We start from the raw sequence: 10,620 nt of genomic DNA on the forward strand, positions 1-10,620 counted from the left end.
AAGAATACTTTGTTTTTCAAAGTCTAGTTTCATGAAAGGTTGTCCAGAGCCTTTTAGACTTTTTCGCTTTTTTAGGAGTCTACAAAACAGACATACTTTACAAGTGCTGACCCAGCTAAAAGCCTTATAGGACATTGCTATATAGCACGTGTGAACTTGACTTTTAGTCATGTTTTTTAGTTGTTCGGGACACCTGTGGACTAGGAGAGTAAATGGATTTAACTATGAAATATGGAATTTTAGCTGGATGCGATATACTGCGTTAAAGTATACTCACTGGTACATCCTACATTCTACAACAGTTCCTGTTCAGCCGTGTTTGCTCCAAGAGAAGAGAATATCATACTACTGTTAACAAGTATAAAATGGAATTGCTTGAGGAAAAGAGAAAACAGGATCAGTTACAAGCTCAAATTCAATATCTGGGGAAGACTTATTTAAACCAGAATGAAATACCTTCTCAAGAGTTAAACATCAGTGAAGTGTTGCAGAGTTTGCATTTGGATGCAGAGGTAGTATTTGAAACAATTTTCGGACAAAGACTTGCATATTTCAAGGCGTGGGGTAATATGGTAGTGCTAATCTAATGGCATTGCTTTTATCTGTTAAGACTTCCCTTAAGGGGTGGGGAGGGGAGAGAATTTGTATTTTTTTAAGCTACTAATTCTGTAATATGAACGTTCTGTTTCATAAAGTATCTCAAATTGGAAGTATTTAGTTACACAGTAGTGGGAATATTATTTACTAGTTTGTCTTGTAAAATACATGTACCTGATACCAAGATGACTTTTAAAACAGAAACTTTTACTAATGTGGGGTGGGCAGGGATCCCATTTCCCCTTCCACCTGCCTCAGAATTGTAGATTGTCTTTTCATTTTCCCAGCAGGGTATAATTTCAGTATAGCAAAATTCCTTTAATATGATAATTAGATACTAAAACAGCCTTTGTGCAAATACTGATAGTTAAGAAGGCAAAATGTATATTTTGACATAGTTAATAAATTAATTTTTAAACTTGAACTACCTCATTTTAAAGAACATTCTCAAAGATTTATCAGAAATGGAAACTGAACTTCACTGCATAGAGGCAGAGTTACAGCAAGAAGAAAGTGCTAGAAAAGAAACAACACAGTTCTGGAAAGCTTGTTCAGGAACTCACTGTGACACAGAGGAACTTAAAGAAGAGTTAGAGAAAGATAATGAAAGGCTTTTGCAAGTCATTAAGTTCTGGACTCCTAAAGTAAAGGTAAAGTTAAATCTTTAATTAGAAATGTTATTTTCTGTAAGCTCTCTGTAAATGCCTCTAATCTGATGGAAAACAATACATGCAAAAAATGCTATTTGAGGATTATTCATTATTATCAGCACTCACTATATTCCTACTTTACTGTGAGATGTAGGAATACTTAGAAGATTTCTAAAGGCTTCTTTCTTCAGGTATCCAAACTTGGAAACTTGCTGTGTAAAAGACTTTCTAGGCAATAAAAGGAGTGGGGTCTATTTGCACTTATATTGGACTAAATTCTGGAGACTGTAGGTTCAAAATTGTTACGTAGCTTTGCTTGCAGAACTTAGCAGCCTGATACAATCACTTTCTCCAAACTTTATACTCGCAAGATTACTCTCTTCAAGCTAACTTTGTCAGAACTTCAAAACTACTTTAGCCATTTTTAAAACTTAATTGTAATGTATATTGTCCCACCTTTTCAAATTTCAACAAGTCAAGTTATTCTAGAGGTGCTTCAGCCTTCCGTTCTTTTTTCTTACCTTCTTATCTCTTGCTCTCTTCAGAAAAAAGGCAAAGTGTTTTACAGGGTTAAGTGCATCTTAAACAGATTTTCATGACATTCATCTTTCCGATTAAATGTATCGAACACTTCTCAAAAAAACAGGTCATGGGAGGGAATAAACTACCTTCTGATTAGTTGTTAGGAATGGTCCTCCAAACAAGTGTATCCTGGAAGTTTCTGGTCTGTTCACACTTCATATCAATACTAGTAGAAGGAGTAATAGTATGAAGAGCTCATATCATAATCCTCCTTCCCCCAATGCTGTAACTCGGTTCTATCCTGTTAAGTTTAGCCTGCTTGAAAAAGTTTCTTCTGTAGAGTGAACAGTCAGTCTTGGCTTCAGGATTTCGCAATGTTGGCAGGCTTTTTGGAAGAATTCCCTGACAGGCATATTATGTGGATCAAAACTTTTACCAAACAAGCAAAAAAAAAAAAAAATCCAGTATAATCTTGTCACTTCCTGACAAATGTGAAGTTTTTCTTTATTTGGAGTGTTAAGCAGATGGGTTACTAGAATAGTCCAACCTGTTTGTTTTCTCTAACAGTTTCACTTTTTGCTAGAATGCATTCATTGACTAAACTTCTGCAAATATCTGCTCTGTTACTGACATTCAAGAAGTCTTCCCAATATAGCTTTTTTGTTCCTGTAACGTTAGTGTGTGTTTGAGTTAATGCAGAAATACTGGCTAAATTCCAATATGTTATTTTCTCTTGTGCCTGTTACTGCCTCCCCTTTTTCCGGAAATGAAAACAAGTCTGAGTGCTAGAAGATTCTACTTCTGATGGCAAGCATCTTCAAATGGGAAACTGAAACAAGAATGTGAAATTAACATAGGCCAAAATATTTTCTGTTTCTTCACTTACCTTATTTCTAGCTCACTCAAAAATTATTTAATAATCTGTATGGCATTACTTATTTTCAGATACTCCTTCAGCTTTCTTCAGAGCTGGATGCCAGAACTAGCAATTATTGTAAAAATGCTGATGTTGAATCAAAACAGAGAAAAGAGAGAAGTGAAGAGTTGCTTCAGAAACTGAACACTCTTAAAGAACAACTGGCCCCTGGTGGCTCTGCCAGTCTTGCATTACAAGAAGAAAACTACACGCTTCATAACAAATTAAAGGCTGCAGAACAAGATAAAAAGGTACCAGTATTTGTTTCTAAGGAAAACTATTCTCATGCTTGTTTTCTAAGTGAGAGTACTTCAAACTGAAAAGAAAATCAAGATTGATGGCAGCTGTAAATCTGTGTCACATCATACATTGGCTTAGAGTGCACTTCTTTTTTGTAGCTTTTCTTTATTCCCAATGTGAAAGTTTGAGCTCTTGCCTGCAATGTGACTCTTTTAGTTGCCTATTTTCTGTACACAAATTGATGTCAGTTCAGGAATCAGTGTAAAACATTCCCATTTGTTTTTGAAGTATTGATTTTAATAGTGTGATACTCCTGATGCTTCTTTTAGGTATACAGTGTTCACAGTGTCAAACTGGAAGCTAGAGAAGAATTCTGTTTTTAATCCTAGGAACTGAGGATTCTCTTTCTCTCTGCCCAGTTTTTTTAATGTCACAGTTACCCTTGTTCAAAGCACTTTTTTCTTCTTCAACTCGAGTGTTCCAGAATATTAAAAAGTGACAGAACAGTGAGGTAGATACCAAGAGTTGCCATAGAGCCTGTAGTGTTGGATTTTTTTTCTGTGTGGTTTGGGCTTTTTGTTTAGGAATACAACCATGTGCTGTTACTGCACTTGTTACTGTCTCTTGGCATAACTACTTTTAACTGATTGATATATCTCAATAGGCTATGGAAGTAAAAATTCAGAAGTTGGAAGATGTAATAAGTGAAGTAGGAAAAAATGTCAAAGAGAAAAATGACAGGATAAACGAGTTACAAGCACAGGTAACAACAAAAGCAGCAACAAGTGAGCTCACCCATCTGCAAGCCAAACTGAATGAGATGGAGAACTGCCTCAGAACTGCCTTAAAAGAGAATCAGAGTCTTCAGGTATGAGCAAAATACTTTTCTCATTTTCCTTTTATCTAGGAGAGAGAAAGCATATTGGAGAAGAGCTGTAGATGAAACGTGGCTTTAAAGTCAAGTTATTGTTCTGTATGGCATTCTTAGAGTAAAACACTCACCTGCTTAGTATGTAGTTTCACATTCTACCAATGCAGCCTTCAAAGGCAAAATTTAGAAACTAAGTTTATCATTTGTACATGATGTATTTCTGAAGCATTAAAAAAAAAATCTTAAATTTTGAAACTGAAGTATGAGCTTTTTGTGTAATATATTTGCATACTAGTTAAAAATTCCCAGATTTATATCGGCAAACAAGCCAGCAAAACTTGCTAAAATATGATTGCATGTAATAGATAAGACTTAAACCAAGTATTACTATAGTGCTAGTTGGTAATGTGGGCATTCTTACTACGAAGTAACTTCCTGCTTCCAGTCTTGTCCTGAAAAATCTAATAATCATAGTAAACGATACAAAGTAAGCAACTTGCTAAGTTACAAGCCTTTCTTCATACTAAATATTTTATTTTCAGGCAAAACTAGATAAAGGTGCTGATTTGTACAAAGCAGAAATTGATCGTCTCAAAACACAATTGGTAAAATATGATATGGAAAGAATGAAACAATCTAACTTTTTTGATACAAAGTAAGTTTAAATTTTAACCTTGTTACATTACTCCACTACTTAGTTCTTAGCTTTTACTTTGATTTTTTTCTACAGAGTAAGTGAGCATTCAGCTTTAGGTGTCCTAGGTTTTTATTATAGCTAGATTCCAGAGACAGTAAAGAAGAAGCATCTCTGATTATGAAACTCCTTCCCTACATACCCATCAGAATTTTTCAGCCAGTCTGTGTTCGGCCATAAATGAAGTAACAGTTCTGACAAAAGAAGGGGAGGGGAAAACAGTAACTGAAAAAACTTTCTAGTTCAGTGGAGAGAAGGGATACACAGAATAATTCTGGTCCAACTCTTGGTTTTCTGCACTTGACCTAAAATCTAACTGATAACCAGGTTTATGTAGTTTTACCTGTATAACGGGTATGTTTTGTATTTGATAACTCATTTGGAAATAAACTAGCTTTACAGTTGCAGGAATAATAATTAAACTGAGGATTACTTTTTTTTCTTCCTCCTTTTCTGCCCCATATAGACTTGCTAATTATAAAGCTCTTGCAGAACACCAAGAACAACAGTTAACAAAGCTAAAAGAAGAACTTCGAAGAACATACAAAGAGCAAGATGTTACTGGTAAATTCAAGATAAAGATGAGGGACTCTTTCATGTTAAACATTCAGTTTTAAGATTATATGGTTAAAATCCAGATTGAGATGCAGGCCCTTTTACCTCAAAGGGTATGAGGAGGATTGTGGGTGCATTGGAAAATGAAATGTGCTGCTAACATTTTACTGTCCATACGCTGCATTAGAATCGCAGCAGTTCTTGAGTTTTTCTCCAATCATGTTTGCAGTGGGTAGGATAAGCTGCAGCTGTAGTAGCTCAAGTTGTCACTTTTTCCTCAACTGACCTCACATATGAGTAGCTAGTTCTAACCATAATTATGGCATACCTGAAATAATAACTACTTTAACTCTAAATGTCGCAGTGAAGAATCTTTTAAGTTTCTTAATATCTCCCTGGCAGTGTGAATACTGGGAGGTGTCATTGTGTATAAAAAATAATAGCTGTTGTAATGACAGTTGCAACCTAGTGAGGCTTTATGTGTGAGACCATAGGAAGGTGTAGGCTAAAAGTTATATTGACCTGGTTTTAAGCACTGTCCAAATAATTGACACAGCTGTATAAAACTGTCTTCTAGTGCTGCCAGAAAAAGAAGCTTCTCAACAATCCCAAATACCCTTTACTTGTGGTGGTGGCAGTGGTATTGTGCAGAGCACACAAATACTTGTTCTAAAAGCTGAACAAGCCAAGCTACAGAAAGAGAACTTGCACCTGAAGAAACAAAATGACCTTTTACTAAGGTAAGCACAAAGCTGATCAACACTGTTGCTATTTAACTATGCATGTCATGTGTGTTTTTCTGGGAAACCTGTAGGAGTGAGTAATCTAGGATGTGAAAAAATCTCTATATATCTCTATGGCTTTTGAACTTTAAATTGCTTTCATAAGGCTCTCTTAAATGCTAGAAGATACACTCAAATTGTTCGGTGGAAGGAATTTTAGCTAAAAATTGTGTCTGAAAGAAGATATGGCAATGCAAGCCCATATCTGTGTATCTGTGGTAAGTTGCCTGAAGATGCAGGAGCTCTCTGTTCTCAGGAATTTTTCCTTATTTAAAGGAATTAATTTAAATTTACTTAAGTAAATGCTGGGGTGTTTTGGTTGGGGTTGATTTGTTTGGGTTTTTTTCAGTAATGAGCTTCAACTGAAAGAGGAACTTGGAAAATGGAAAGAAAGAGCACTGAAATGGAAAGAAAGATCCTCAAGAGAAACCACTCGAGAGACAGTACCAAGGTCTCCAAAAAAGGCAGTGTCATATTCTCTTAAAGAGCAAATACCTTCACCCTTCAAGGAAACTATTTCTCAAACTGTGATTCAGGACACGTCAAAGCCTCTACCACAGACAAATTTCTTCGATAATTCCAGCTTGGGTACGTAACACAGTGGTACCGTGCTATAAAGACCTGGAGAGGCGTGATATAAGGGGTAGCCTGTGAGTTGAAGGTAAATGCTCTGCACTTTCTGTATTCTGGCCAGAAACTTGCATGATAACAGTTTTCCTGAATGATTAGTCAGCTGATGTTAAAGGGCGACCAGCTGGAGCTGTGTAGCTTATATATGCTCTACAGAACCTAAATACATAAATGAATCCTTCACCCCCTGAAGATTATACAAAATTTTCTTTTGCTGCAGTGGAAGTGTTGATGGCTGACTATAAAGGGTGAATTGGGAGAATATTCTCCCTAGATAACTGATTCCCTAAAATGTTTTGCTTTTTAATTTGACATTTGGTTAAGCACAAACTTCTGGCAAAACTATTCAGTTAATTGCTGGTTAACTTTCTTCTAAACTTCTTGGAGATAGTAGACTTGAGACTTTGATGTTAAATCTGCCAGTCTACCTGGCTCCAGCTGCTTTAGCAGCTGTTTTGATAACTTCTGTTCCTCAGCCCTACTCGGGATTTGTTATATCTGGCCCGGTGACTTCTGGGGAAGTCTTCTAGTGATCTACACTAGCATGTTAACGCTACTACCCTCATTATTATACTTGCTCCTAAAAACTTTCAGAAGACCCCAGCAGACACAGTTAACCAGTTTTCAAGGTACTAATGGCAAACTTCCAGAAAAATATGACTCTGCTGTTTCTTGTGATGGCCAACTTGGAAATAGTACAGACTTCCTCACAACACAAAGCTCCCAGAGGCAAGCTTTGATAGTTCATATTTAAAACACTATTCAAGATTAAATTGCTATATTCCTACTGCTTGTCTAACTGGGATAGTTTTAAGTGTTACTTTAATGTTCTTGTCTCCTGTATAGGTATGCTACCTGCAGAAATAGAACCCACAGAAGAACACCTTAAGCACTGGTTTGGAACTTCAGAGAATGATAAAGCCTCTGACTGCATCACCCAATAAAGGTGTTCTATTGTAAGCTGCCTTTGCCGTTACTAAAGAATCTGCATATGTGAAAGATAATAGCTTCAGGTCAAAAGCTGTCAGCCTCTTCCACAAATTGTGGTAAGAGCTCTGGTGGCATGCAAATCCATTGCTATCTTGGATTTGCTACTTCCCACAACTGGAAAAGCTGGAATTCAAGAACAAAAATGGAGCAGGATTCATGTTGCCCACAACCTGTTGATCTGATGATGTTCTAGTTTGGGGCCTTTTTTTTGTATGGCAAAGGAAGAAAAGCCAATGTATTGAAGAAAAAAATAATATGGAAACAGGAATGGATCACAAACCAATCTAAGAAACTTCTCACCCTTAAACTTTTCATTCTGTCATTCGTAAACCAGCCATCTTCTGGGTGGTTGATATTTGTACCTTCAGAGTGCTGTTGAGTTGGAAAGAACTATACTTTTTGTTCCTCAGTATGTGGTTTTTATACCATGCTTTCTCTAAGTCCACAAACTGCACTTTCCCACAATTTTAACCTCTGTCTGGACATTGCAAATAAAGTTACTAAGTTTCTGTTTATAGGGCACGTAATCAAGAGTTCCTCTTAAACTCCTTACAATATTCCTGCAGCTCAGCCAATTATGTTACCAAGAATAGCTTTGTCTTTTGCATAGTCTTCCAATATACTTCTAGCTCTGGTCTGAAGTTGGGTGTTGAATTTTTTTTTTTTTAATAGTGAAGATGGACCTGACATTTTTCCACTACTCTAGTGAATGGAAAATAAACTGAATTATTAGGGTTGCAAGATGGACTATTTTACTAGCCTGATTATCTGCATTGTGTGCGCAACCTACATTTTGTTTGTTTTGACAATAAACTTTAATGTGTTAAGTATTTAAAAATACCTTTGCTAGTCACTTGTTAATGATCTAAGGGTGTAGATGACAATGTTAAATCTTAACAAGCTATCTTTTATAGTAGTGCCACCACTTCCATCATTATTCTGCTGCTGTGTCCTCTATAACTTTCTGCAATAATTACATTGTGCACAAGTCTGTCACTGGTGTTTTGTTTAATTCTGTCTGAGTCTTTCTCTGTTAGGAAATGCTGAAGTCCAAAAGAGATCCTCCTCCCATTCCTCCCCACATGCCCTCTGCTGCCAACTAGATAGGAATTTGGCACTCAAAGCCCAAGATCAACTCTGTTAAGAATGAAATCATCATGAGATAAGAAGGTCCTACCTAAGAAAGATACCTGCATCAAAAGCATCATTATCTCTGAATCTTTGACTTGGAATGTATTTTGGGAAGCTTTATAAAGATATTGCTAGCCAAAGATATAAAAGTTCTCAATACCATTACTGAGTTCAGCACTGCAATGTCTCCTTTCCTACTACAGCCATAGATATGGAGAAGCAATTTGTTTCATGACAGTGATAAGTGCAAAGTATCGGTGTTTGTGTGGTGGGTGGTTTTGTGTTGGTTGGGTAGCATTATTTTCTGTTTTCGGGTTTTTTTCAATTTCCCATCATGATTGAAAGGTATTTTCTTTGGCTACCAGCTTTTTTTCATTCCCTCCACTTTGGTGTTCTAATAAATGAATTCTGCTAGCCCTTTTCTTCCAGAGACGGGAAACAAGCTGTATGTTATAGATCTACCTCTTCTACATACAGTTTCAAGGTTTGGGTTTTTGTTAATTATTGCTTGCTTGGAATATTTCTAGAAAAATGTCCAAAGCTGGTGACTGAGCTGAAAAGCAGGAACCTGTTGTCTGAATTTAGTAGGCAGAAGGCTAGGGAACAGAAGGATAAATGATTTTAGAAAACCTAGTTAAAGGTTTTGTTGACTGGGGGCCTGATTTACAAAGACTTAATCATCTTTCTGCTGAATTGTGATAGTTTTCTAACTTTAATATTACTGAACTTTGTATACGTGTGTCCTGTTTACCCACAGGAGTGGCTTTTCTGAGGAAACTGTACCCAACTGTCAGGACTCAAACTTCTTTGAGAATGCTGTCAGGGTAGCTTTAGGTCTGGTGTGAGCTTATGACTAAATTAGTTTGTTTAGAATTTTCCAGACTGATATTAACTCTGCCTCCATAAATGTCATATAAACCACTGGAAACAAAAATAAATCAGTAAATCACCAGTTTAACAAAAAAAAAACCAAACAACAACAAATGAACAAAATTCATCATGCAAGTATTGCCCTAGTTTGGAATTTGATAGTTTATGTTGCTAAAATGAGAATGCTTGGGGGAAATAGATTTGTGGCCCTCTTTGGTGGGAATCCTGTTGATTTCTTGAATTCCTTGGAAAATGGACAGCTAATAATATGGTGATACTTTTTGTCCTTTCCTGTGCAAGACGACAATCGCACTTTAAATATCTTGAATTTCACTAGATGGCAGCATCTCAATGTTCCAACAGGAAGTTAAGTTCCTCTAGAGAAACTTACCAGTTAGACTACAAATCCCAAGAAGCACAGCAAAAAAAAAAGTAAGTCTACAACTTCCTTTTGTACGAAGGTCAGTAAATAAACAAGCTGTTTGAGGTCTCTTGGTGAGTGACTATCAAATGCTTCATAGAATCGGTGTGGCTAATGATCATAAAAACTGATTGTTACATTGAAAATATACTTACAGTGCATTTTGCTTCCAAAGTGTTAACGTGATTTGGGGAAGTACTTGAACTGATCAGGTTTGGGTTGGGGTTTTTTCCCCACTGAAAAGATGTACGGGCTAACAAAGGATAAGAAAAAGCTACTTCTGCCTTGAGGGAGCACTTTGAGCTCGTTGCTAAGTTACTCAGGTTCTATTAATTGTAGCAAGTCCTTTCCCAGATTTTTGTGTTTGAGTAGCAGCCTTTTGGAAAGCCTGGCATGTTAGAGAGAGAGTGCAACCTAGTTTTGTGGGTGGGTGGGAGTGTGTAATCTCATTTTGCTCGCTTAACTTGGTATTTTTCAGCTGTCAATGCAAAAAAGGTTATGCTAAGACAGGCCTAATCTCGTATAACCTTATATATCCTACTATCAGAGGCGTTCAAAGAGATGTCTTCATTTTACTAGCCAATGTGAAAAGCAATCTTAAGGTATCGTGGCTTAACCTAATTAGAAAGGTGCATCTCTGTTATTGTTTGCTTAAACTGTCCTTTTGTGCTTTGTTTCTTTCTTCGTGTGCACGCATGTCCCGGTTATGAGAGGAAACCTACAGTGAGACATTTCAGTGTCTTGAAACAGT

At 36.6% G+C, this 10,620-nt stretch overlaps 1 protein-coding gene across 3 annotated transcripts in view; it reads left to right on the top strand.

Annotated features, from left to right (window-relative positions):
- CENPE (centromere protein E) overlaps positions 1 to 8,443 on the top strand; it is a 38,200-nt gene extending 29,757 nt beyond the window's left edge. For all 3 annotated transcript variants that reach the window (XM_055796306.1, XM_055796308.1, XM_055796307.1), the window contains 9 exons: positions 303 to 512; positions 1,038 to 1,247; positions 2,715 to 2,936; positions 3,590 to 3,793; positions 4,339 to 4,451; positions 4,957 to 5,054; positions 5,623 to 5,785; positions 6,177 to 6,415; positions 7,304 to 8,443. In XM_055796306.1, the coding sequence (XP_055652281.1) occupies positions 303 to 512; positions 1,038 to 1,247; positions 2,715 to 2,936; positions 3,590 to 3,793; positions 4,339 to 4,451; positions 4,957 to 5,054; positions 5,623 to 5,785; positions 6,177 to 6,415; positions 7,304 to 7,401 (1,557 nt within the window). In that variant the 3' untranslated portion in view covers positions 7,402 to 8,443. The remainder of the gene's footprint in view (positions 1 to 302; positions 513 to 1,037; positions 1,248 to 2,714; positions 2,937 to 3,589; positions 3,794 to 4,338; positions 4,452 to 4,956; positions 5,055 to 5,622; positions 5,786 to 6,176; positions 6,416 to 7,303) is intronic.
- Positions 8,444 to 10,620: the final 2,177 nt, after the last annotated feature.

The sequence above is a fragment of the Falco peregrinus genome, chromosome 2 (genome assembly GCF_023634155.1).
Source record: "Falco peregrinus isolate bFalPer1 chromosome 2, bFalPer1.pri, whole genome shotgun sequence".
NCBI classification, from domain to species: domain Eukaryota; kingdom Metazoa; phylum Chordata; class Aves; order Falconiformes; family Falconidae; genus Falco; species Falco peregrinus.